At 52.8% G+C, this 26,689-nt stretch overlaps 8 protein-coding genes across 8 annotated transcripts; 3 read left to right on the top strand and 5 right to left on the bottom strand.

Annotated features, from left to right (window-relative positions):
- The first annotated feature begins 881 nt into the window (after positions 1-881).
- On the top strand, positions 882-4,783 carry NCU07191 (hypothetical protein). Its single transcript, XM_952323.2, has 2 exons — positions 882-2,791; positions 2,842-4,783. The coding sequence occupies exons 1-2, from the start codon at positions 1,318-1,320 to the stop codon at positions 3,852-3,854; spliced, it is 2,487 nt and encodes an 828-aa protein (XP_957416.1). The 5' UTR covers positions 882-1,317; the 3' UTR covers positions 3,855-4,783.
- An 850-nt stretch (positions 4,784-5,633) lies between these two features.
- On the bottom strand, positions 5,634-9,067 carry NCU07192 (hypothetical protein). The gene is made up of 2 exons (XM_952324.2): positions 6,964-9,067; positions 5,634-6,862 (listed from the first exon to the last, which is right to left on the bottom strand). Exons 1-2 carry the CDS (start codon positions 8,813-8,815, stop codon positions 6,195-6,197), a joined length of 2,520 nt encoding a protein of 839 aa, XP_957417.2. The 5' UTR covers positions 8,816-9,067; the 3' UTR covers positions 5,634-6,194.
- A 1,362-nt stretch (positions 9,068-10,429) lies between these two features.
- On the bottom strand, positions 10,430-12,266 carry NCU07193 (hypothetical protein). Its single transcript, XM_952325.2, has 2 exons — positions 11,383-12,266; positions 10,430-11,313 (listed from the first exon to the last, which is right to left on the bottom strand). Exons 1-2 carry the CDS (start codon positions 12,243-12,245, stop codon positions 10,866-10,868), a joined length of 1,311 nt encoding a protein of 436 aa, XP_957418.1. The 5' UTR covers positions 12,246-12,266; the 3' UTR covers positions 10,430-10,865.
- Positions 12,267-13,513: 1,247 nt separating this feature from the next.
- Positions 13,514-14,945, bottom strand: NCU07194 (hypothetical protein; the record flags this gene model as incomplete). Its single annotated transcript, XM_952326.1, has 3 exons — positions 13,514-14,061; positions 14,163-14,624; positions 14,846-14,945. The coding sequence occupies 3 exons, from the start codon at positions 14,943-14,945 to the stop codon at positions 13,514-13,516; spliced, it is 1,110 nt and encodes a 369-aa protein (XP_957419.1).
- A 1,644-nt stretch (positions 14,946-16,589) lies between these two features.
- Positions 16,590-19,401, bottom strand: ro-12 (ropy-12). The gene is made up of 3 exons (XM_952328.2): positions 19,030-19,401; positions 18,527-18,955; positions 16,590-18,465 (listed from the first exon to the last, which is right to left on the bottom strand). The coding sequence occupies exons 1-2, from the start codon at positions 19,302-19,304 to the stop codon at positions 18,637-18,639; spliced, it is 594 nt and encodes a 197-aa protein (XP_957421.1). The 5' UTR covers positions 19,305-19,401; the 3' UTR covers positions 16,590-18,465; positions 18,527-18,636.
- On the top strand, positions 17,328-18,464 carry NCU07195 (hypothetical protein; the record flags this gene model as incomplete). The annotated part of the gene is made up of 1 exon (XM_952327.1): positions 17,328-18,464. The coding sequence occupies one exon, from the start codon at positions 17,328-17,330 to the stop codon at positions 18,462-18,464; it is 1,137 nt and encodes a 378-aa protein (XP_957420.1).
- Positions 19,402-19,794: 393 nt separating the features above from the next.
- Positions 19,795-22,010, bottom strand: NCU07197 (arsenate reductase). The gene is made up of 2 exons (XM_952329.2): positions 20,660-22,010; positions 19,795-20,533 (listed from the first exon to the last, which is right to left on the bottom strand). The coding sequence occupies exons 1-2, from the start codon at positions 20,840-20,842 to the stop codon at positions 20,228-20,230; spliced, it is 489 nt and encodes a 162-aa protein (XP_957422.1). The 5' UTR covers positions 20,843-22,010; the 3' UTR covers positions 19,795-20,227.
- Positions 22,011-24,638: 2,628 nt separating this feature from the next.
- NCU07199 (major myo-inositol transporter iolT) lies at positions 24,639-26,527 on the top strand (the record flags this gene model as incomplete). The annotated part of the gene is made up of 5 exons (XM_952331.2): positions 24,639-24,834; positions 24,899-25,078; positions 25,133-25,972; positions 26,045-26,275; positions 26,345-26,527. The coding sequence occupies 5 exons, from the start codon at positions 24,639-24,641 to the stop codon at positions 26,458-26,460; spliced, it is 1,563 nt and encodes a 520-aa protein (XP_957424.1). The 3' UTR covers positions 26,461-26,527.
- Between the last annotated feature and the right edge of the window lie 162 nt (positions 26,528-26,689).

Below are 26,689 nucleotides of genomic sequence, written 5' to 3'. Positions count from 1 at the left end.
TGATTGTCAACGCCGCGCTGCCCTGCACCCACTACACTAGCCCGCTGACGAGATTCCGGGGAGGCTATTCGGACTACGGGCAGGGACTCCCTTTTTCCCGCGCTCGAGATATTCCCACTTGGGACTACGGTAGGAACATGGCAAGATTTGCAAGTGACGACGGCCTTGTCCTGCATTAAATCCCGCTGAGGATGATTCGGGGACCGGCTTGGAGTGGATCTAATAGCGGTTGCTCCCTGTGACATGCCCGGGGGAGCTGACTGCTCTTTTGGGTTCTCGAACCTATCCCACGAAGCCTGCGCTCAGAATGATGCTCTTGAAAGTCAGAGAAGGACGGCAGCCTGCCGAGAGCCGTGAGACAAAGCTCTCGTATCTCTGTAGCTGGTTGATCAATATTCTACAGGACATATGCTAGTGGTGCAAAGGACCTCCCACAGTGTGGTCTGCATGGTAATGCTGGTCGGCGCGGGGCACTCACTCGCTAAGTAGACATGGCAATGCCTTCCTACCTGGCCATAGGACAAGACCTGATGAGGCCCCGGACAGACACGGCTCAAGATACAGCAGAGAGCATGCGGAGCGAAGGGCAACAGGTACGGTGAGCAGCCGTCTCTCTGGCCAACGAGCTGAGCAAAGCCACGGTCGAGGCCAAATTTCCCCAGAGTCCCTCGTCACCACTCTGTCAATAAACTTGGGAATCATGCATGTGGAGGGAACAATTGCTTGGGTGGCCGGCCAGTCAAAGCCTGAGCCCCCCCTGCTTAGCGCTAGCGGCGCGACCTTGCGGATTGGGCACTCAAGCTCCCCATGGTTCCATCACCTCACTGCCCTGTCTGCACATGCTGGGGGGCACTGGGCTCTTCTCGCACAAGGCCGGCTGTCTGAAGAAGACTGAAATTGACCGGGGCTGATTTGTTATCTTCAGTTGGGTCCCTCCCGCTTCGTTTCGTGGTGGATGGACCGTGTCCGACTCTCAGCGTCTTTCCCTCCTCCAACGCCCGCTATCTCCAGCCCTACCCCCAGCCTACTCCAACGAGCTGGCGACACCTCCAGATGCACTTGCAATCTCAGCGACTCTTTTCCAGAAGACTACTTGTGTTCGAGTGAGACTCCAACGTCTTCGCCTTGTATCATATTCTAATATCTTTGAAGTTGTTGGGAACCCTTGGAAGTTGACGCGCTGTAGTGTATTAACACAGCAAGCGTGGTGATCACCTTTACTCCGCTTCCCGCGTACAGCAGACGCTTCCTTTGTTTTCTCCTCACACGGCAGAGACAGCCAGACTCCAACACACAACCTTTGTGAAAGGAGGAACAATGAGTAGCGGCAAGGGCTCTCCCGAGACTCTCGCAACAAAGACATTTTCGTCACCAGGAAAATCATCAACCGTGACCTTCACATCGACCACTCTCGAGGAGAGGAACGAGAGAAACGGCCGAATTGCTGCCCTGAGGCGGGACTCAGGGTCCTCGTCCTCCAAGGGATCAGCGCATGGCCTTTCAAGCATTGATGCGAGACTCGGCCTCCCGATTTCAACAAAGTTCCTAGCTCCAGCGGAAGATGTTCCTGATACGCCAAGTTCCACGATTGTCGAGTTCGGTGATACGGACAGAAACCAATTGCCATCGGCCGCAGAATTGGCCGACAATGTCTTTCGCACCCAGCACCGCGTCCGAAAAAGCCGGTCACAGTCTCGGACACGCCCTGAGCATGGGAGCATTAGGGATCTCAAACAAGAGCGCAGCGCGAGTGCTCAGGCTAACCGAGCTGGGACTCCGACTGGCTCAACAAGAGAGAGATCCGAATCAGGCAGCAAAGGAGCCAGTCCTGGATTGAGGGGCTTACCAACCGACAGAAATCCCGCCGCCGAGCGGGAGCTGGCTAAAACCAGAGTCAACATGTATCTCACACAGCACCAACAACAACAAAGTCAAGAGCAGATCATCCAGAGTCCCATTCAGCAGCAGCCCTCGGACCCTGACAAGGAACTTCTATTGGAGAACCGCGGCCTGTACCAGCGAGTTGCTGCGCTACAGCGGACTGAGCGAGACCTGCTGGCAGAGAATCAAGAGTTACTCCGCCAATTCAACCAGCTAAAACAACATCACGACGTACGCCGCAAGCAATGGAGGGATCAACTTCGCCAACGGGAAAGGGAGTACGAAGCTCGCATTCATGAGCTGGAGGACCACATGTTGCAGCTTGCTATTGCCAACCCGACAAGAGCGGCGCCGATCCAGACCGACAAGGAGATTATTCACTGGTTCGCTGAGCAAGAACATGCCCGGCGAGTCTGGACACAAGACTATGCCCACCGCGACGCGAACCGTCTATGCGAGGGCCTTCATCCAGTCCAGCTGGCCGAGCTATGCGAAGGCGTCAAGGAGTTTGTGAAGCTCAAGGAGGACAAAACACTTCCCGAAGAGCTTCCTACCAACAGCAGCGAGACGACTCAGCTCCTTCTTCAAGGCATGCTTGCAGACTTTATCTCCACCGAGATTTTGGCTTCTCCGTTCTGGGTGTTTACTGCCATCTCAGCCGGAACGCTCGAGAGCCCTAGCGTTCCTCACCCCAGCACGGTACCGATTGCGACCAGTTTCCGTATGGATCTGAGTTTGTTTAATGACATTGCTCCCATGCGACCCATCTATGCCCCTACTCCGGGCAGCCCTCACTTCCCGCCCCCTTTGATTACAGCCATGCTGCCCCAAGCACTCGGAAACGCGGCATCGGGCTTGGGCTTGCCTACTAAGACCGAGATGGAGAACCTTTATCACATGCTTCTGAGTGGTACGTCCTAACCCGTCACCCCTGATAGAATCTTGCTAACTGTGTCGTAGCTCAAAAGCAATATGCGGACGTGACCGTTCACGATTGGCGAGCGCAGCTTATGAGGCTCCTTGCCGAGAGCGGCATGAGCTTGAAGGATCCCTTGGATGCAGCCAAGAACGAATCCAGGCGTATCCTGATTGAGTCCAGACTCAACTACGCCCGCAAACTTAAGGAAAAGTTCCTCGGAGGCCCGGCCAGGTATCTCCTCGGCGAACAAGACGCCGCTGGAATCGAAAAGCTCGAGCGCAGACTACATGATCTGATCGACGAAACCCTCCGCTTCTCCTGCCGAATTTGGTCGCGTCCCACTCCTGTCCGCCTCCATGACCTTGGAGACCTCAAAAACCAAAAGTTCAGTGCTTCCCACCCTTACATGCGGCTCTGCCACGTCCAAGCCCCCCGCGGAATGGAAGAGGTGCAACAACCAAGAACGAACGGCTCCAGCGAGCGTGAAAAGTCTCCCCCCGGCTACCACGACGGCCGTCCGGTAATCATGGTCCTGTCCCCCGCCATCGAATCCATCGTCGACAGCAGCAAGGACAATAAGAAAGCAGCGCCAGCCATGGACGAGACTCCCCGCGTTTGGGTCCGCGCTCGCGTGCTCGTTTCCTCACCCGCACGCGCTGCGGCGATGAAGTCACTCGGCCCTGTCAAGATCGCTTCGCCTCCACAACCAGTCCGCCACAACTCCGCTCCTACCACGGCCACAACTACGACACTCGACAAGTCAGGTTCTGGCTCGCCAGCGGGGGTGGGTACATTACCAGCCACGCAGTTTTCGAGGATGCACACGTCACCGCCGCACTCGTCTTCTTCTAGTTTGTCGACGGTCGATACAGCCAATGATTCTTTCACGACTGTTGGTCCGTTGAAAGCGACACCGAAACAGGTGTCCATGCCGTTTGCTAGCCAGCAAGTGGTATCACCATTTTTGAGGCAGAGTGTGTCGCCAAGTAAGATGTTTGGGGAGAACGGAAATCAGGAAGGGATGATGGGAAGTATGGATTTGCCTATTGCTTGATGGGGAAATCCCAAGTGATTGACATGACTGGAACTACCCACCTACCTTCGTGTCTCCTCATCCATTCCTTCTTCATTTACCCACGGGCATAACCTCTCTTTCACATTTTCGTTTCGTACCTACGAACAGCGACAACCGGGCGCCTTATTCATTTATTGTACCAAAATAACGATACTATTTTTACTCATTCTTTTCAACTTTCGATGGATATATGACAATGGAAAATTCGCGGCGGATAGGTGAATAAATGGACATCACAGGTGAATTCTTCAGATGGTGGCAGCACGAATTGGATGTCATGTATCGTCAAAGATACTACACTAGAAAGCGAGTGCAACGACGGACGTCACGGGACAGGAGGACGGAGATGACTAGGACTGGAGAACTGGAAAAGAGATAGCCGGGGGAAACAGGAAATGTACGCTATGGACCTTTCAGCAGCTGAATTAACGCCAAGTTTGTACACCCCGACTTTGCTTTTTCTCCGTTAATATTGCAGTCACTTCTGTCATTCAAGTAGGTACGCTGGTCGGTCAATCCTGGAACTCAGCATCTGCATGGCGTTTGACAGACTTTTTCGACAGTGCAGCAGTGTTGATGTGAGCGAAGGTGGAAGCTCAAAGGTGAGTACCTAGTCAGTCAGGGCAGCTAGCCCAGTTCTGTCGGCATGCTGTTACTGACCGACTGACTGCAATTGATGTTTGAAAGGAAACGTGCGTGTCCGGGGGACTGTATCAATCGCAGCACGTCGAACGGGAAAGGTAGACCACAAGCGAGGTGGCTACCAACCGGATGAGTCAACACTTCATTCCGTGGGAAGGTGAGGCACGCTCCGTGGATTGAGTGGACAAAAGGGGGAAGGAACGGCAAGGTCTGACGGACGCCTTCGGCTCATATCACGGGGAGTTTCAAAAGTAGAGAAGAAGAAGTTGTATCAGCCGTCCCAAAAGGAAATTCTCGATGAATTTCTTTTCCATTTCTCGAGTCACCTGTCAGAATAATTTCCTTCACAAAAAAACCAAAAAAAAAAAAAAAAAGGTCAATTGCGACTCTCGCTGCGTCGCATCTTGCTCCGAGCCTGTCCTGCAGCATTCACAGTGGTAATATCCTCGTCCCGGTGCACCGGGGCCTGGCGTCACATCCTTCATCGGTTGACCGCAGCAGACATATGTGCAATGGATATCACAACACCGATTTTGACTTTTAGTGATTTTCTACCAGCGATGATGAAGAATCGACCTCACTTCCGCACATACTATAAGCCGTATCATCTTCGTTCGTCTCTATGTGCGCAAGTACCCACTGACAGCTCCCGTCTGACATATACACCTCTACGTAGGGTGGTACAGACCCATTTCTGTCACCGGTGAACTGACAGTACCTCTAGTGACAGGTGACACAGGTGCCTAGGTAGGTAGGTAGGTAGAAATAAAGAAAGCATTGAGCAAACAATATGCCTATTGCCACTGCCTAGGTACACAGAGACATCCACGACTGGCTACCTAGGTAGACAGTCCACACTTGTCGTTGATCCCTTCGAGGTCTTCTATTGGTTGAGTTGATAATGAGTGGTGGTGTCACAAACCAACCTATTGGAGCCGTCAAACCTATTACACTACTGCTTTGCCCTTGTCTCGGTCTTGTCTCTTTCAAGAAGAAGGCATGTGATTGGCTGTGCGTGGGAAAATGCAGTTAGTTTACTATACTACCTCTAGACATAAAAGGGGGGAACAGGAAAACGCCAGGCTGGTTCATGTTCTTCCGAAGCAGACAGGTGAAACGGGATATTGGCTCACGTGAAATTAGGTAGGTACCTAGTCGTACCTAGGTAGAGGTAAGGATCCAGAATATGCCGCGATGCTTTGACCTTGGTACCTCTAAGGGAAAGGATTGGCTTGGGGTGAATGTTGTTGATGCCCGATTTGACAAGGATTCATTGGAATTCGGTGGTCGTTGATGCTGCTGGCTGGGACTGTCAGTCCATTGACCAAATTTTGGAAGAAAGCCGCTTCAAGACATCAACGCCATCGCTCATATACTAAAGATGTGAAGGATTTCGTTCTTTCCTTAGGTAGGTAGATTGTCAAGTGATAATGCCTTTTGGCTTGTTGTTTGCTAATGGCCACTTGGTAGCTACCTCTACCTGGTATGCTAAATGCTACAATATCCTTATTTCGGACATCGACAATAGAAAGGGAAGAAAGAAGTGGATAAGAAGCAGGAAAAACCAAAAAAAAAGGAGAAAAAAAGAGAAGAGAAAAAGAGGAAGAAGAAGACTCCGCCGAATGATACCGTTCATGAACCCATTCCCATACCTCATAAACTTCTTTTTCCGTTCCTTCATGAACCCAGCTCAAGAGTCAACGTTCTCTTCCCCGTCCCCGGCGACACCACCGCCGGCGACGCCACCCGTTTCGGCGATCCTTGCGCCTTGACTTCCACCGTGACCTCCTGAACCTTCACCTCTCTCTTCTCACCCAACCATACCCGTGCCTTACTCCAAACTCTCTCCTCCTCGCCAGCAATTTGATGCTCCCCATCATCACCACCACCTTCCACCCCCTTCCTCACAACAGCAGGCTGCAAAACCATCACCACCTCCACTCCCTCACCCCCACTCGTCTCCAATACCCCATCCCTCTTCTCCTTCTCTGCCTCCGGTTGCACCAGGGAACTCAACTCATCCAAACCCCAAAACTCCACTTCCCACTCAACACTCCACAGTCTAGCACCAAACCTCAGCGCCAGATCCATTTCTGTGGTCAAGATTTGCTCGAGTTTGGCAATGTTCTTGGCATCTACCTGGTCCTGCAGCAAGAAACGCGCAGGGCCGCCGAGGAACCGCTCGGCGAGCTTGACGGCGTACTCGCGCCTTGCTTCGGCGAGGAGGCGACGCTCTTCGTTCTTGAGGATGGAGGGATGTGTGGGGTCGTGGACGAGACCGCCTTGGGCGAGGATGGAGATCATTTGTGAGCGGAGGTGGGGAGTTGCCAGGGGGGTAGTTTGGACTGTTGAAAAGGAAGAAAACCAATGTTAGTCACCTGCTGCTGTGAAAGAAAAAGGAAAGGAAAAGAAAGGAAAGGAAATAAGGGGGGCCGGAGAGGCTTACCTTTAGACAAGAACCCGCACATGCTCTTCAAATCTCCTTCACTCGGCAGCTTGGCCGGGAGTACACTAACGGGAAGATTGGGTGTCTCCAGCCCGGCGGATTGTAGAGAGGTAATCAACGGAGGCGGCTGTCTCGGGCTCAGCGTGGCCACTGACCTTGCTGTTGCCGGTTGCTGGTTGTACACCTCTGCACCCGCGGGCACGTACGAAGCCGCCGGCAGCGGGGGGATGCACTCCCACGAAGCAAGATCCATCCTGAAGCCCACAGGTGACATGCTGCCCGGCCGGGTCAGGGTAGGAGAAGTCAGCTCAGCGAGTTCGTTGCGCTGCAAGGCATTGAAGGCCCAGAAGGGCGGCAACAGAGCTTCGGCAGTGATAAAGTTGGTGAGCATGGCGTAGAGAACGAGGCGGGTGGTGTTGGCGCCGCCGTTCTTGGCGGCGTCGAGGATTTCGGGAGGGAGCTGGCCGTCTTGCGTCAAGCGGATAAACTTCTGGACGGAGCGGAAGAGCTCTTTTTGTTGCACGGGGTGGAGCTCAACGATGCGGTTGATATTGGGATGAGCGAACTCGTCGACCCAGGAGTTCCAGACCGTGGTGCGGGTGGTGAACCAAGTGATTATGTCGCTGTTGGAGAGGACGAGACCTTGCTCGGGTTCGGGCTTAAGGGACTTCTTTGGAGTGACCTTCTCAAGCTCAGCGATGCGTTCGTCACGCTCGGTCATCTGCTTCTCTTGCTCGGCCACCTTGGCCTCGAGCTGGGAAATGGTATCTTCTTGCTCAGAGAGATTGTCCTCCTGGACGGTGATCTTGTGCTCAAGCTGGGCAATGAACTGTTCTTGCTTAGAGAACTTCTTCTCTTGCTCAGCGAGCTTAGCTTCGAGCTCCTTGACCTGAGCTTCGTGTTTGGCCTCTCTCTCCTTGAGCATCTCTTCCCACGCACGCTCTAGCAAGGCACGGTCCTTCTTGGCCTGCGCAAACTCCTTTTGGGTTGCGGTGAGCTGGTGGGTGATGCTTTGGTTCTCAGCCAGGAGGTTCTCCTCGGCGCGTCGAAGAGAAGCAAGCTGCTGGAGAAGATTACGGTTCTCGATCGCCAGCTCTTTGTCTGGGTCTCCGTTGGCTGTGCTGCTGATAGACGCCAGGAATCGGCTGACTCGGTCGTTGATGCCCTTGTTACCGAGCTTGCGAGCAAGGCCTCTTTCGTGCTTTGGTGTCAGGGGCGTGACGGGGGAGATGATCAAGTCATCTCCTGCTTCCGCAGTGTCGTTTTGTGGCTGCTTTGGCTGCTTGTTACGAGCAGTCCATAGCTTGAAGATGTGGTCTGCTCGCTCTGCCGCCGTACCCTGAAGAGTTGGATGTTCACCATACTCAACAATGGTTGAGCTAGGCGTTTCAATGACTGGGCTTAGAGGGTAGGCCGAATTAGGGGCAGGTGTGAGTGGGTGAATGTAGGCCGGCGTGGCTGGTGTAGCTGGTGTCGCGGGAGTGAGCGGAACGGCCGAGGGGTGAGGAGTAAGCGTGTAGCCATTGGGGTTGGCGGCGGGTGCTGGTGTCAACGGGAATTGAGTGCGGGGATTGCCAACAGCCGGAGACAATGGGATTGCTGTGACGATGCCAGGAGAGCCGGGGGACAACGGAAGTGCTGAAATGTTTGGGGTTGCCACCTTTGCCGAGTTGGGGGCACTGCTCAAAGGGGAGTTTGTCACCACCAAGGTCAACTTGGGACCTCTCAAAGGTGAGTTCGGGCTTCTTGGGCTTCTCATGATCGGCGAGTTTGCCGGTAGTTGTGCGGTGGGGGAAACGGTGGACTGAGCCTGCGGCAAAGCCGTGACAATGGGGGTTGCAGAGGCCATCATGATAAGGTATGTTGTAATAAAACAGATAGTTTAAAAATGGGGTATAGTGAGAAATAGATACGATGATGGTCTTGTCGGCGATCCTGCACCAAGCTCAGATAGGTGTGATGATAGAGAACAATGAGGACTCTCGGCGCGAAGCTCTCACAACGCTGACTTCAAGTGTGAAGTTGAAGCTGAAAAAAGGAACAACTTGGAGAGGGTGCTCGTCGTGAGCGAGCCCAGGCTTACATACTTTCTGGTGTCAGTCAGCCTTTTGTGATAACAATAGAATAAAAGTGGTCCGGTCAACATGGAGTTGCATGGGCCTTCTACCGGGGGATAGCGCGGACTGGCTTACGAGCTCACCCACCACCCCTGTCCGGCGCTTATTCCTCGACGCCATTGGCTCCCGCAGTGTCAACATCACTTCCATTGGCACTCTTCACATCAGCCAGACTGTGTAGGAAGCATGCCCAGCATGACCGTGAAGACCTCAGCGAGCTCTCAGTGGGCAAAATGGTTCGACCCCTCCTATCGTGCCCTTGTCGATCAGTTTCTTCCAGCGGCTTTACCACTTACTTGGGAAGCCATCAGCAAATGTCTTGCTCTCACTTGCCCTTTGCGAACCTCGAGCTTTACCCCGTACGGCTTCTTGGCTCCGTAGCTCCCGCTGACCATCGATGTGCCTGGCACTGCTCTCGCCTCAATGCAGGCCACTTCATCCGCATCACATCATGACCAACCCAGTTGATTGCCTGGGCGGCTGGGCGGTTAGCAAATGGTGCCGATGTCATACGCCCACGGGCATACCCTTCCCAGATCACCAGAGCGAAGCGCAGGTGGAGTCTATCCAGTAGTCCTTCAGACTGGCATGTCATCTTGTTCCTGGACGCGCAACAACCCCAGAAGCAAAGAATCGAACCAGCCCTTTTGCCTGATCCGGCCTGGAATCAGCCATCCTGCACGGTAGTGAGTGTGGTAGGAATCCAAAAACATGCGCCGATCTGAAGATGAAACTGGTTCGTTTGGGGGTCATCGAGATATCCATCTTGCGGTGAACCAAAGGGTGGGAAGTGAGGATCTAGATATCAATTTGTGTTTTCAGCTTGTTATGAACGAGGTCTACTTCTCACTTTATAGAACCGGAAACTTTTCTTTTTTTTCGTCGAATTGAATGCTCCACAAGCCGTTTGGTGTCTAAATGTCAGCTCTGGTCAGCACGTAATCAACGTCGTGACCAATGAGCCGTGATTTAGCGATGACGCCGTTCCTACCGATAGGGCTCAAACCTTCCATAGGGCAGCGAGCAACTTTCACAATCCACCTCGTCGCGCTTATCGGCTCAGGAACCTATCTGGAGCTGGCCACATTTCGGGGCCCTGGATCTGCGGCGGCCAGGGCATGTTAGCCCGAGGACAAGGCACAAGTGACCCGTGCCCCACTAACGGTCCTCGGCTGCATTTTCTCGGGAAGTAGAGCCAGCCGTTATCATCTTGTGGTTGGAATAAGCGCGTATGAGTGCGGTGGGTGGAGTTGTTGTCATGGTGGAGGCGTTGGGTATGGTAGCGTCGCGCCCAGATCCTAGGAGGAAGATGTCAGTATCAGGAAGCCAATACTGATCGAGGAAGGCTGATGAATGTCAGGAATAGCAAGATGCCCATATATACAACTCGGACTGCCTCTTTGGACGACGCACTCCTCCTATGTACACCATTCGTCTAGCACTTTGCTAAGGTGGTATGTCCTCCAAATTTTCCTTATACATGCTATTCCAAATTAACGACAGTGTCTCCCAAACACGCTATGCAAAAAGAAAAAAAGAAAAAAAAAAGGACAAAAAAAAGCAAATCCAAACCAAATCCCATCTGCTATGGCTTTCTGTACAAAGGGTAGACCTCCCAGCTGATACGCCACCTAGCAGATCCTCCAGACGAGTAAACGGATTCGAAACGATGCTGTCGCCATCGCGTTATAAGACCTAGCTCTTCCGAGACTTGGCCGAAATGCTTGTCTCCAAGTCCCGATGGCAATTGCATCATGTCTCATACCATCCGCTTCTGCATACCGTCTACTGCGGCTTTTGCGCAAACCAGAAATAATAGTTGAAATAGCGATGCACCCTCGGGTTATCCAGCCCCTTTCTTGCCTCCATCAAAATCATCTCTCTCTGCACCGGATCTAATCCCAGGGCATCAAACGGTCTGCCCGCCAGTGCCTCCATGATTTCCAGAATGGCCATCTTCTGATACATGCCGACCAACCGCAGCGTCTTGTCTTTCGCCCAGACCCCAATGGGCACCTTCTTGACGACACACTGGATATTGACGAACCCGGCGTCGGCAAGATATCGCCTGAGGATCTTGGGCATGGTGATGTTCATGTTGAACTTGGCAAAGGCTTGTTGACTAAAGTCATAGAGGACCTTGACCGGGTCATCATCGGGCATGGTCTCGTCGTCGCAAAAGACTTCGCAGTTTAGTTCTTGGAACTCGATCCAGCCGCCTGGTTTGAGGGCTCTGTTTTGTTGTCTGTTAGCAGATTGTCACCGCCTGCAGGTAATAGGACGAAAAAAAGAAGGGACCTACTCCATGGCATGCCCCAACACCACGGGCAAATCCTTCAACACAATCGCCATGAACCGAAAATGCGCATAGTCCAGCTCCCCCCTCATCAACCACTCCTGCTCACAATCATCGACCAAAAAGTCCACATTGGGCGGGACCCAAACCGGTTGAACAGGAGAGATATCCATCCCTCTGACTCTAGCCATCGGCCATCGATCACCAGCGTCGATGGCCCAGATGCCTGTCCCCGTGCCGATGTCCAGGATATTCTGCGGACTTTTTCCCAGGGGCGCAAAACTGATTTGGCCGTCAAGCAGCTCGAGAAGCATGGCGTGCTTCATGTCTTCGCGCGACAGCTCGGCATCGTCGTTGGGGATGGGGTAGCGGCTGTTCTTGTAGGATTGGTAGCGCCGGCCGTGCTCGTAGGTGTGCGCGTAGATGGACGAGGTGGCAGATGTGCTGCCGGTGGATTGGGTTTCGTAGCCTTCGGTGAGAGAGAACTCGTCCGAGTCGGAGGCGTAGTCGTGGCCGGCGGCTTCTATGTTGTCGTGATGGTGGTGGCCGTGGTGGTGGCCATACTCGCGAGAGTCATGGTAGTGACGGTCGTTGGAGGAATTCAACTGCCATGACGATGCCGCTTGCTGCTCGTAGGTGGTGGTTGGAGCGAGGAGGGGAATTTCGTGAGCTTCTTCGGCTTCCACGTCTTGAAGTAGTAGTTGCTGACGTGCGTCTGACACAGTGTTGTTGGAAGTGGTGTTTGCTGACATGGACGTGTCGACACTGTTCTTCTGTGCAGCGGCGGGGCCTTGCGCATTCGACGTTACAGTCGCATTGTCTGCGGCTGCTGCTGCTGCTTGTCGGTTGTTACCACTAGAACCCGGCATCTTGACGTGAAAGGAATCTGGATGGTAGCGATTTCATGTAGGGTCCATGTTTGGGGAAAATAAAATATCAGGCTGGAGGGGCAAAGGCATAAGAGTGCGGATTGGCGACGACGACGATCAAGTTGAGTGTCTCGAATGGGCAATTGTGATATTGCGCGCAGTAAATCAGAAGGTAAGCTCGGCTAAGGTACAATTCTCGTCTCGGTCTGTTAGGTCCGGTAGTACCTAGGTATACAATGTACCTCCCCTCTCTTTGGTTTTCTCGGTTTCTGTCGGGTAACATTTTACATACACACACTTGGCCGTCTTTTAGTGACATACTGAAACATAATACCTGGACATGTATACTATCCTCATGTTGATATCATCACTAACGAACCCTCCCTCCCTCCACTTACACAAACTTATGGTCGATCCCCGGAAGATTCTCAAAATCCTCCACCTCGGCTTTCCGGGGCCCCATTCCCTTCTTCCCCGGGCCCGTCCGATCGCCACCATGCCCCACGTGGTTCCCTACTCCCAGGTCTAGCCCATCCAACCAACACCGTCATCTTCCCTGTCCGTTCATCTCTTTCTTGTTTCTTTTCTTTTTCCCTCCTGTCAGATGCTTATCTCTCTTCCATCGCTTCCCCTAATTATTATTGGGAATTGCAAAACAACGTTGTTGGTTGATGGACAACCATCGATTACAAAGCATCCAATCTTACCAAACGCTCAAAGTTTCAACGACGTCGTAACCTGCAAAACATCGCATCCTGGTATTGTAACATCGGCCATCCTCCCCAAACCTAACTGCCGGTGCCGCCGCTTGAAACCGCCAACCAAGCGAAACGAACATTCGCGGATCCTATTCCCGATTTCCAATCATACGCCAATTCCTCGAAGAAATCTGGGTGTCAAGTCCGAGTTTACTTTCGGATTCGACAATCGACACGGTTGCTCTGTCGATATCGATTTCGGGCATTGAAGCTGTATGGGTCCGTACAGGTAGGTACCTGTAACGCTGTATGTATCGTATCGGAATATATGACCGGCACCCTTCCTTTCTTCCATTTGAGATTCTCGAAAGGCAAGCCAAGTGCGAGAGTGCAACACCAAGAACAACCAAGTGTTTCATCATTACAAAATTGCCTCATTCCATGTGGGTACCCATATCAACTTCTTGCATGTCTGAATCCCGTCTTCTTCTTCTTCTATCATTTGTCATATCCCGCTGCACCCATAACAGCCGACAGTTTAGAAATCCCTTTCCCCTTGGGCTACTATGGTTAGACACTCCTCCCATGCCCCTTCCTAACCATCAACATCTTCTCCACACTCTTCGCATCCATCGCCAGTTCCGCCTCCTCCAGCGCCTGTAGGGCAGCCTTACTTCCTCTCTCCACCATATCTTTATCATACGCCGCCACCACTTCCTTCCTATCCTTTCCACTGTCTCTGATTTCCAACAGAGCCTGGACGTAGTTTTGCACATCGATAACAGCATGCTGGAACCCCTGTCCTCTCAATATCAGCATCGGATGTCCCGCGTCCCCTGCCAGCGTCACCCTTCCATCCCTATTATCAAACGGCTGTGCAATCCACGTGCCCATCTCGTCGATGAAGGCCTGGGTATGCGTATCGTCTTCGGGCGTGGCGTCTACGAAGGACTGGAAATCGGGTGAGAGGTCTCCTTGCCAGGATTGTTTGAGGTAGCGGACGGCTTCGGGGCCCTTGCGAGGGATGTCGGGCGTGATAGAGAGGCTGCCTTTCCAGATTTTGGTCCAGAAGAATGTGTGCTGGAGGTCAGAGGGAGGGGTGCCGGTTGTGTATTGGACTGTGAGGTGTTAGCTGCTGTCGTACCTCTGTTCCATGTGATTGCTTCCCGTCCTTTTTTCGGTTTTGTGTAGGTACCCTAAAAAAAAAGGAAAAACTCACCTCCGAATCCCCCCACAGCCCCTCGACTCATCGCCATAGCCATGACCGGATGTTTCTCCAACACCTTTCGCACCACATTCTCATCTTGGTAGTCAACAACACACGTCCCAATCATGAACCCGCTCCTCTTCGCCTTTGCCTTTTCTTCTCCATTTTCTTGATCCGCAAAGAGGATCTCCCGGACTTTACTCCCCGCCCCGTCCGTTCCCAGGACATAATCCGCCCATACCTCTTCCTCCTCCACCCCTTCTTCTCCTGCCAACGTAACCTTTACCTTTTCCGGATCCGACTCAGTATCCAATCTAGTCACCTTCCGTCCCCAAGCAATATCCAAACCCTCACTCAACACCTCCCTAAGTCCCCTTCTGGTAATCCTCCTTGCCCCCGGTACCGCGCTCTTGAACATTAGATCTCCCGTCTCGCCATTATACATGGGCAACGTCTCCGCCCACTCGTCAAAGTCTAAGTGAGGGTTGGAGACAGCGTGGTCGAAGTTGGCGAGGATAGAAGGCGGGAGGAGGGAGGAGAAGATGGGGAGAGCCCAGTGGAGGGCAATGGTCCAGTCGCGCGGGCGGGAGTTGAGGTGTGGTTCCGAGTCGTAGATGAGGACGGTGAAGCCGTGCTGTGAGGAGTTAGTAATCCGTTGGAGAGGGAGAGGGGGTCTGGGTTGTGTGGAAGAAAACATGCGTTTTTCAAAGCTTGAGCTGCCAGAAGACCGGTGAGGCCGGCACCAATGATGATGATGGTTGGTTGGGAGGGGTTGGTGTCCTTTGTCGCTGCCATTTCTGCTGCTGATATCAAAAGGTGCTTGAAGATGAGTTGTGCCAATGCTGCTACCAGGCCGGAATATATACCGGGAAGTTGGCGGAAACGGAAAGTTGAAGATCGGAAAGATGGTTTTGTGCACCACTTGGTCCAAGTGTAAGTGAAGGCAAGTAAACCGGTGCATGGGATCATGTCTCGCTTTAAAGAGAATATCCTGACGGGAATAGAGTGGAGGAAGAACCTTGGTGGCTACTATCTCCAGTCCTCTAGCGGTACCTCTAGCCTTGCTGATCCCGGTACCAGGTGACTGGAATCGATCTTTCCATCCCATAACCCGCCCGAACAAAAAGTCCCGACACTGCAGTGGATCACTCGGCGATGAGTGGTGCCCGGTCCGTTCGGGGTATCGCTATGTGGGCTTCCACTTGGATTTACTTCTATCCATCCTGCTGGATATCCAATGTCCATCCATTGGCGTGGAATTCCACAGCTTTGTTCCCAAGCCGTCGCCTACCCATCAGGACCCCATCGCGGAGGTTGCTTATCCCCGATCCCGACTACTGAACGGCCGCACAAAGTGCTCCTCACTGGCGATCACTCATGTCAGAAGCCATGCTGTCGGACAAGTCGTCGTATCCGAACTGCCGGTAACCCGCACGACGACCGTTGATCGTTTGACCCAGGAAGACCCTGAAACCAGCGAGCAACGAAACCGCCCGTCGCTTGCGTAACGAAGAAAAGTGTAGAGGTGGTATCAAATGTCCGCCGCAGTCCCTCGGAGTTAAGGCACGTAATCTTCTGGGGTATTGCTATCTTGGGTTAGGCTGTTCGACAGTGCTGGTTCGACACCTTTTGAAGATGATCGCGGTTACGGCGTGCTGGTATCGCCGGGGATATTTCCGAGCTTCACAAGTGCAATCAGTGGTGACTCTAAGCCGGAACGACAAAGACGAAAGAGTTCAATGATGCCAAGCGTGACGTGACGGTACCTATACAAGTAAAAGTCATAACGTTCATTTGCTTCCTGATTCCCAGTTATCCCGCGTCACATTAATCGCGAGCGGCTCAATGAGTTCAGTGTGAGGAGGCTTGCCAAAGAACATACAAGATGATCGGGGATTGGAAAGTTGGAATGAACGGGAGGAGGACGGAACGTGGGATTGGGTGCCGTAGTTCACCGCTCCCGTCCGGCGCACGAGCTCCGGTAAATTTCGTTGTACCGGTATTCATCCCGCTAGGTAACGAGTGAAAATAGCGTAACTTTCCCCAACAACTTCACCTTGTCCCACTGAACCGCGACTCGAGACGATAATTTGAACTTTCCTGCAACTCAGATCCATACAGTTGGTGATTGTCTATCTCTTCTGCCCTCTTCTCCTATTCCAATTGCCATACAACACCAACAAACTTTCCATCCATGTATCAATGCCATGCTATCTCCTATCTGCCCATAGCGAACGAGGCTCGGTAACTTATGTACCTGGACCACCGATTGAAGCTGTAAATTACACAGACAGGTGGGTAATTTCAGTCGCAAACCCATCATACAGCTCCAATACATTCGAATGCCGCCATCACGCATGATACTACGGGAGTAACTGGTAAGTCACAGTAATCAAGCGAGCGTCGCCTTCGCTGGTTTATGGATTTCGCGGGCATGCTGTTCAAGGCTCGTCCAGATATTGGTCGAGCCGGAAAAAATATATATATATATATCTATATATATTTTAAACAATATCACCAGGCAACAAGATTGCAAGCTTTTTTTCCGAGAGTCAATAGAAGACGGCAAAGGTGACGGACGAGAGAGTCAGAGGATGAACGTTATTAACAACATTATGGGTTGAATAGTCCATCTAAGAGCTGTTCGCTCACCTGCCAAGTTATCTAAGAACTGGGAACCAACACAGCTTGCTTCCAATCATCGATAGCCCGGTTGTTGACTTGCTGAACACCAAGACGTGGAGTGAGGAGATCGGATCGATGCATTGACCCTCGGACAACAGGAAACCAGCTGTCTTAGAGGCATTGCATCGACATCCATCCCGGTCCGAATACCGAGCTACTTGCACGCCGCATGGCGCGTCTCGCGTATGACAGAAGCGGGAACCGGCAGGAACTGGGCAGGCTGTCCGACACGCAGTCCGCTACGGACTCGTTCTCGGGGTCGTCCGGTCTGCGAGGATGACTGTTTGTAAGCCAGCGTGGTGGTGACTTTCTCCGTCCTTCTGGGGTATTTCTTCTGCCCAGTACCCCTGCCTTGTTTTCGATCATCCATCAAGACCCTTCATATACATTGCAAACACAACGTAAACCCAACGCAAACCTCCATATTTGTCCCAAACGACTCAAGCCCAACTCGTATCCAACAAGTTCCTCACACCAAACCTCAACATCAACATGTCCCCCTCCAAGACCACCAAGTCCTCTTCCCAGTCCAAGATCTCGCTCACCAACCCCTCCATCCCCCTCAACTCCCTCATCCTCGTAACAGGCTGCAACGGCCTCCTAGCCTCGCACGTCGCCGACCAACTCCTCGCAGCAGGCTACCGCGTCCGCGGCACTGTTCGCAACCCCGACAAATGCTCCTACCTTACGTCCCTCTACTCCCACCGCCATGGAGGCCCGGGAAAATTCGAACTCGTCGAGATTTCCGATGTCACGGCCCCCAACGCCTGGGATGACGCCGTGAAGGGAGTGGCAGGGATCGTGCACTGCGTGGGAGCCACGGACTTGACTATCCAGGAGTCGGACAGCGCTGCTCAAGAGGAGTTGGAGTGGCAGGTTGGTTTGTTGGAGGCTGCTAGGCGGGCAGGGACCGTCAAGAGTTTTGTTTTTACTTCTTCGGCGTGGGCGCTTTGGATGCCTGATGCTAGCAAGAAGGTGACTCTGACGGAACAAAGTTGGAACGAAGACGCCGTGGCCCTGGCCAGGGATAAGAATGTTGATCCGAAAACCAAAGGAATGGCGGGGTTTATGGCGCTCAAGACTCTTGTTGAGCAGGGGATTTGGGAGTGGGTAAAGCGCGAAAAGCCTGGGTTTGCGTTCAATACCGTTCTGCTTGATACTGTACTAGGCGAGTGTCTTGATCCGAAGAATCAGGGGATCCCAAGCACGCTGGGCATGGTCCATTGGATTTGGGAGAACAAGCACATGGCTATCATCGACCTGATGGAACCGCAGTGGTTTGTGGATTGCGTGGATATGGCCAAGGTGTACGTCGCGGCGCTGGCGTCGAGTCCAAAGGTGGATAGGGAGAGATTGTTTGTCTTTGGCGAGCGGTATAGCTTCGGGGAGGTGGCGCGGTTGTTGGGGGAGATGTTTCCCGAGAGGACGGAGAAGTTTGGAAAGCCAAAGAAGGAGGGGTGGGATCAGACCGAGGTGCCAAACCAGAGGGCTGAGGAGTTGTTGAAGAGGGTGGGACAGAAGAAGGGCTGGACGGGGTTAAAAGAGAGCGTGAGGGCGAATGCGGAGAGTATCTTGAGGTTGGAGAGGGAGGGTGGCACGGGGGCGCCGCAGAGTACGTATGCGCGGTAGACTAGGAAGGAGACGTGTTAATGAGGTTTTCGAATCGTGGATGTATAGAGAGTAATACATACGACAGCTTGGCCCAATGCCTCAACACTTTGAGTATGCGCTACCCTTTTGCGATCCCTGGTCTCCTGTAGTATTTCTTTTCGCAAAGAGCTGGCATGACCAAAAAAGCTCTTCAAGGCGCCGTCGGCTGGGGGTTATTCCCCACTGTCTTGTACAAATCCCTCAACTCGAATGCCTCGATGCCTCCCTCGGGGATTTCGCCAATGATACGCGCCGGCTGACCAGCGACGATGCTGAAGCTGGGGATGACCATGTTCGGAGGGACAACCGAGCCGTCGAGAACTTTGACGTAATCCTTGATGATGGCAAACTCGCCAATGACGACCTTACCGCCAATGTGGACGTGGTTGCCGATCTGAGCAGCTTGGACGACGGTACCGGGGCCGACAAAGACGTGGTCGCCGAGACGGAGGGGCATGAAGGTGAAGACTCTGTTTAGATTGCCGTCAGCCATTATAACGAGCACAGTCAAATTGGAAGAGAGAGGGTGGAGGAGCAGACATACCCCTTGTACATCCTGCCCGGCGGCCGAAGACAGCACCCTCTGCTCAAGAAACAGTACCGACCAATGGCAACGGCAGTGTTGTTGGCTGGACCGCCGGACGCGGACTGGGCTGGTGGAATTGTTCTCGCGAGGTCGCCTCGGATCATGACGTCGGGCTGGATGACTGTCTTGCCGCCAAGCATGATGTTTTGGGTGCCGACCAAAGTAGCCTTGCGGGCGACCTTGTTGCCGGTGTCGGTCTCGATGTATTCTCCTCTGGGTGGTCGTCGTGACATGATGGGCGGCTGTTGTCTGTGTGTTCCGTTTGGGGTTGTGTGTGTGTGTGTTTGCTGGTCTTGTTGTTGTTTGTTTTTGTTTTGGCCAACAATTTCTTTGATCACTCAAAGCAGAGGGCGGGCGGGCAGGCACCTTGACGGTCAGTTTGGCGTCAACAGCCAGCGACGGCACAAGTTGCCGATTGACAGACGGGGGATCACACCAATTTCAGCCTTTGATTGGTCGATCATGCTGGGCTAGCGGGAGGTAGTGGGGGAGCTTGGGCCACTCATTGCGGGACCGGCACACGGCGGACACAGGAGGCTGACACAGGCGGGCGGGGGTCCCCTGAAGCCCAGACGGGACCGCTGAAGATGACGGGATGCGCTGCAGTGTCGATTCGCTACGAGGACTTGTCGGTTCCGCGTCTGGGGCTTCCACTCGTCGGATTAGGTTCCTGCTCCTCTTTCACCAGCAAGTCGAGACCGACTGGACCAGGTTGATGAAGCCTTGAAGCCCAACAGATGTGATGGATTTGTGCGGTGAGCGAATGGAGTCCAAGAAGTCCAAACTCGCCTCATACGATTTTCGACTTTATGCAGTCATGGAAACATAATCCATGTCCCTGTCTTTTGGGATCGGGAATTTATATCTGTGTTGATTCCCTTCTGCTTTGTCAATGCTCCCGTTGTTTGTGAACGAAGCTGTAAACAACCACCCCTGAATGCCCTCATTCCCATCATCAACACACATCAATCATGTCCACCACCCAAAACCAGTCCCCTCAACCAAGCACAGGCAACGTCCCAACCGCCTCCTCCGCGTCCCTCTTCAACATCTCCCACATCTCCCCACACCCCTCTCGACCATCAACAACCACCACCACCACCGCCATCGACGAACCACCCCCGGCCGTCATCCACCAATCCCGCCTCCGCGTCCTTCACTGGCTCTTCAACCTCTCCCAAACCGACCCGTCGTGCTCATCCATAAACTCGACATACTCGGGCCCCGCATTTGCCCAGCCCTTGATGCCCTCAAACAGAGCAAAGCTTTGAATCGAGTCATCGCCTATTTTGACGAGGTAATCCGACAACCAGCGCGCGGCACGGCTACCACGGCCTCTCGAAGTGCCGCAGTAGAAGATGGCCTTCTTCACCCCCGCCGCCTTGAACATGTCATAGATCGTCGGGAGAGTCTGGTACATTGACTGCGCGGGGAGGTTGATTGAGCCGCGGATTGTGCCGCCCTATTGGTAGAAAGGGGGGGGTGGGGGCTTGGCGTTAGCGTACATGGACGCTCTGGAGCTGGACTCTGGAAAGGGGTTTGTGGTGGATGGACGCCAACAGCCATCACGACGAACGAACGAACGAACCTTGCAATCGTCTCTTCGCAAATCGACTAGCACGAAATCCTTGCCGGCCGTTTCACCCGTCGAGCCCTTGAGCATCTCCAGCACCTCTGCGCGCGAGATGTTCATCAGGTCCGACTGAGGCTCGGGGTAGGCGGCGTACCAGGGCGCCGTCTCGGTTTCGGTGTCTGGGGGTGCTGTGGACATTTTTGTCTCTCGACGATTTGCGCAAACACTTTGAACTGCGTGTCTCAAATTGACGAAAATCAAGGTTACGCGCGACGAGTTACACTGCCCGTTTTGGAAGATATAAGCTGTTGAAGAACGGCAAACACATCATCAAGCATCGAGGACCCCTATCCTTGGCGGTTAGTCACCAGGAAGACCTCTGATTGGTCAGTTGAGGGGCGTGCCGAGGATGCCCGATGTTGGTGCGGAATCATCCTGGCTGTCAAACGTCACGATTTTTTGTTGACGAAACCGTGACACCATCGAACGTTCTGTCAGCTGCTGGGGAACCTTTTACGAATCTAGCCTCCGAGAGGGGTCAGGGACAGCAGTGGTTGGCAATCATGGGCGTCGGTGGACACCGGACTCGAGAGTTGGGGGATTTCAGGAGTGGAGAAAAATATTCGGGGGCCCGGTGCCCGAGTAAGGAAGCTGGAACGAAAGAAAAGAGTATAAAAGGTAAAGGAGAATTGGTTTACCGACGGCCTGGAAAGGTCGACGTAAGATATTGCTGGCTGGCAACCGCGATGTCTGGTACATCCTGCGTGTAGCCACCTAGTGGTAAGGGAAGAGAATGAATGCTGTCCCAAACGACGACGAACGGCAACTTCAGTTTCCTTCACCTATCAGTCTCCGAACACCCAATATGGAATGTTTTTACCCTGTCGTTCGTTCTCCCCCCTCGGAGGGCCGACATAGTACCAGTCGCTGCTTGTACAACATGCCGCATCACGGCCCGGAAATAAACATGTTAGCCGCGAACTTCAACTACTTACAGCCGTTTATCCGTGTCTCTTTATGCCAGTCCAGTTCTTTTTTCGACTTGCTCGACTTGAAATAAGCCTTTGATACTTCCATATGACAACGCTTTTGAATCCAGACTGCTGGGACTCTGGTGGGCTCATGAGTCATCAAGAAGGCTCAGCAAGTTGTTCTTTGCTGCGCAAGTTCGCTTAGCCTAGCCTTCGCCGGCATCACTAGCTTCCTTCTTCCAGGGTTCAATCAGCTACCAAGATACTTAGGAACCTGACGACTCTTATGAGTATCAAAGACCGCGGCCTTCAGTCAAGTGTAGCCTATAAGAAGGGAGGACATTTGACACGCTCAGGATCAATGACTGTTCCTCGCTTTATCGTCAGTATCGCCTACATACCACAAGATCATCGACGACGCAATAACATGAGCTGCGATGCAGTTCATTACCTGTTTCTCCCTCTTCGCCACCGCGATACTCGCTGCTCCCGCTGTCATCTTCGATAGAGCTACACAGTTCATGGACCCAAAGGCCTTAGCTGCTCTCAAGACGTGCGGCAGCGGCACGGGGTATTGCAGCAGTGGACAATGCTATCGCTCCAACTACTGCGAGGTTGGGTACTGTCTTTGGAGTCCTTACGGAAAGTGTTAGTACAGAGCTTGAAGTGAGTCGCCACGAAGATCACTGCACAGATGGATCGTTCAAAGTGGTTGACACCAACACTGGGAAAAAGTACCTCCTTGGGAGCATCGATGCTGGTATTTCCAGGAGAATGATCCCGCGACCAAAAGAACAAAAGGGAGTTGGGGAAGGAGTAGCACGGAGCAGGGGGACACATGACATGCGAGGATGGAAGGAAGGAGTGAACCGCGGCGGAGATTTGTAACCCCGGGCATCCTACTTACTATGCTTCACCAACACTGGAAAGAGCGAATGATGGAATATGGAGCGCCAATCGATACGCTGAATTCATTCCCACTCCAGGAATTGCTGTTTCACCGCAACGGCCTCTCTGGAATTGCTTGGCGAATCGATCCAGGGCAAATTCGATCTTGCTGCGCTGCTTGATGCTTTCGCCTTTCCCACAACATTTTCGTCTACCACTTTCTTTTCACATCCTCAATGTCATACGAAAACCCCGTCTGTTTTGATGATGTGCTCTTCTCTCGCCTTCCTTGTAACATGAACATGAACATGCCCTGCTTTTCAAAGGTTTACCCCAGATGAACAACCGTCCCGGCCCTCTATCTCGGTTGCCATGAGCACCAGCACGAAGCTCCCGTCTACCGGCCAGACACAGGACTTTGAGTGCATGACGGGCTGGACATTGCATGCGTTATCCGCGACAGGAGTGGCCACCTCCGGAAATTCGGCAAGTTCATCCATCTACGTTGGTCAGATTACATATTGCAAGGCTGGTGGAAGCTGGGGATTACTGGCGCGGTTCAAAGCACGATTGCTGACTGGAAAGATGGGTGTCTTGACAGTTTCCCGGATCCTACTCATCCTACCCCGAGCACATTCGGTCCAATGTACTCGAGACATTCCCATCCGAACACTTAAGCTATAAACAACGCTTCCATATTCCAGGCATGTCGTGTCAAGGTCAAAACGCCCTTCTCAGCCCGAACTCAAAAAATCTCGGTCAACTTGACACCCAGCACTTGTTTCTGCCAATGCTCTTGGCTGACACTGTTTGATGCTTGATTCAAGCCACCACGCCATCTCTCGAACTTCTTCGTTTCTTTCACCCCGCCGAACTAGGACAATACATGCCAGCCTTACACCACCACGACGGGACCTCATCATGTCCCGCGCATGCAGAGAGCACTATGGATTGCAATGGGCAAGAAAGAATAACGCCGAGCGGTATTATTTGCTCTACAAATTGGTCGACAGGGTCTCATTCTGGCGTTGAACCGCGCATGCCACCCATGCCGTGCCGCACACTCACCAGCGGCGGTTGGGTAAGGTACATTAGCCTGATATAAGCACCTGCAATGGAATCACGGCCATAACATTGGACGCCGGAACGCTTTCCCCCAGGCGCTCTTCTCTGGTACGGGCTTTTTGATGGCACTTCCTGGGCATCAAAGACACGTCGGAAAGATCAATAAAAAAGACCACGACCACGGCTCTGGTAGACTGATAGCAAATGGGGTCAGGACACTGTCCCACAACCTTTGGCACAAAGGTATAGGAAGCTGAGGAATGCATGGGAGCCACATTGAATCAGCAAGAGAATACGCTTCATGGAACTGGGTCGTTAGGAGCCTAGGGTGGGTGGTACGCCTCTCCCTCCACATCATGCATGCCGGATCTCTTGTCCTTCTGGGTGATAGCTTTTAGCCTAACCGGACCTCATTCAATCAGCCACTGATGTCAAGCTTCTCCATCCAGGAGTCGCAGACTATACCGCTTTCTTCCCGGTGCCAGTCAATACCTCTTCAGCAGCTGACAGCTCAAACGAGAGGCGAGCGTCAGAGATAGACACCACGGAAGCACCGTCGTACCCCGTATCTGCATCCAACCATTTCCTTGTGTTCACAACGCAATATGGAGAATCCATCCGGCTCTGAATTTGGCTTGCCTGGGCTAACCCAGAACTAGATGATCCTCCCCCTCGGACTCGCTTTCACTAGAAGAATGCACCTGCTGCGAGATCAACACCATGGGAATCGACCCAGCAACAAACCGTCACTCCACGTTTCCGCTCTATCGGGTCTTCCCAGCCAGTCATATTTCTCTTTCTCTATATTGTCTAATATCCAATGAGGCAACACACACCCTGACACAAGTCACTTGCCCACGAGCAATGCCCAGTCACTAGACCCTAGCTGAGAAGAGATCAACCTACCCCATCTCCAGTCCATATATGCACGCCTTGGTCCCTGATATCGGTCCCTTCCCTGAGAGCTTCTTCGTTATACCATGCCCGGTTTCTACACCTCGCCATAGTCTTCACCTGTATTACTTACCACTTACCGCAATACCAGCTAATCACCACCACACACCGTCAAGATGGTCGGCGGCGGCCCCCAATCTGACAATGTCATCCATCGGATGGCCATGGATGATCCCATTCCATGGTGGAAGAAGCCCCATCTGCGGAACATGTACCTGCTTCTTTTCCCCTGTGTCATCGGTATCGAGATGACGTCGGGGTTCGATTCACAAATCATCAACTCCGCACAGTTGTTGCCTGCGTGGAAAAAATGTGAGTTCTTCATCTTGATAATGGGAGCCATTGAAAGAAGACAGAAGCTAACGAGAGCAACCAGACTTCGGCCACCCAACCGGCGGCTACAGCGGCATTCTCGCTTCCGCTCTTCCTCTCGGTTCCGTCCTCGGTCTGCCCTTCATCCCGCTGATTAACGACAACTTTGGCCGTCGATGGTGCATCATGTTTGGTTCCTGCATCATGATCATCGGCACATTCATTCAGGGTTTTTCGAAGAACGGTGTGCCCACTTCATGCTACGACTTCTTCGCTCGGTCATACTAACGTCCTCCAGCCCCCATGTACATCATTGCCCGCGCCATCATTGGTTTCGGTCTCCCCTACGCCATTGTCGCCGGCTCATGCTTGATTGGCGAACTCGCATACCCCAAGGAACGTCCCATTCTGACATCCCTCTTCAACGCCTGCTACTTCATCGGCGCCATCGTGGCCGCTGGCTGCACGTATGGTACACAACGAATTACAAACGATTGGTCATGGCGAATTCCCTCCCTTCTTCAAATGGCTCCTTCCCTCCTCCAAGTCATCTTTGTCTTCTTCCTTCCAGAATCTCCGAGATACCTGATGAGTAAACATCGACTTGAGGAAGCAAAGAATGTGCTCATCCGCTACCATGCCGAAGGAAACGCGGACAGTGACTTCGTCAAGGCGGAAATTGCCGAGATCAAAGTCACTCTCGAGATTGAGTTGGAGCATTCGAAGCAGTCGTGGGCGGATATGATCCGGACCGCCGGTATGCGTCGCCGCGTGCTCATCGGTTCTTTGCTCGGCCTTTTCACTCAACTCTCAGGCAATGTCGTCATTTCGTACTTTCTCGGTGACGTTCTCAAGTTGATCGGCTACACGGATCCCAGCTTTCAGACCAAGTATAACTTGGGTAACCAGTGCTGGAGTTTGGTCTGCGGTGTCAGCGCCGCGATGGTGGTTATGCGGTTCCGGCGCAGGACCATGTACCTGACGGGCATCTTTTCGATTTTGGCAGTCTACGTTGGCTGGACGGTGTGCACGGCGGTGTTTATTGCGTACAAGAATCCCGTGGCCGCCAAGTTTAGTTTGTTCTGGATCTATGCTTATAGTCCGGCTTACAACTTGTGTTTCAACGCTCTTACCTATAGTCAGTCCTCCTTTTATCATTTACCCTGCTCTCTTTCGTCTGGTGTTTTGTTCAGATGCTAACAAATGGCAGCCTACCTCGTCGAAATCTTCCCCTACGCCCAACGCGCCCGCGGCATCGCCATCTTCCAGTTCTGGGGCAAGGCGGCGCAGTTCTTCGGCACCAACGTCAACCCGATCGGCACCCAGGCCATTGGCTGGAAGTACCTGCTTGTGTACTGCTGCTGGATCTTTGCCGAGGCGGCGCTCATCTGGTTCTTGTGGCCGGAGACGTCGAATCGTAGTTTGGAGGAGTTGGCTTTCTGTGAGTGCACCTGGGCACCGCCCCCATAATGAAGATTGAGTTGTTGTTAACGAGGCTGTGATCGTGCAGTGTTTGAGAATAAGGAAGACCTGGCTCAGTTGCAGCAGAAGAGGGTAGAGACTGAAAAGGGGGTTGGAGAACTGGATAATGAGAAGCATTCTGTTGTTCACGAGAGGCAGGTTTGAGTTGATGAAGAGTGGGTGAATGGATGAAAAGGAAGGGTTGGTCTCTTGGTGGGTACTTGTTGATGCCCTGCCTTTATCTGGGACCAAACAAAGAATTCAAGGATGGTGTCTTCTGTAGCAGACAGTTGTGGAGTTTTCTCTTATGAAGTGGTCAAATTTGTCTGGACTCCCGATCCTCTTCTTTGTGATATTTCCTCGTAACGAAACCCTTTAGGGCTCTTCTGATGTC

Source organism: Neurospora crassa, linkage group V (genome assembly GCF_000182925.2).
Source record: "Neurospora crassa OR74A linkage group V, whole genome shotgun sequence".
Lineage (NCBI taxonomy): Eukaryota > Fungi > Ascomycota > Sordariomycetes > Sordariales > Sordariaceae > Neurospora > Neurospora crassa.
Note: the sequence above shows the minus strand (reverse complement) of the source record. Positions and strands in the feature narration are given on the sequence as shown.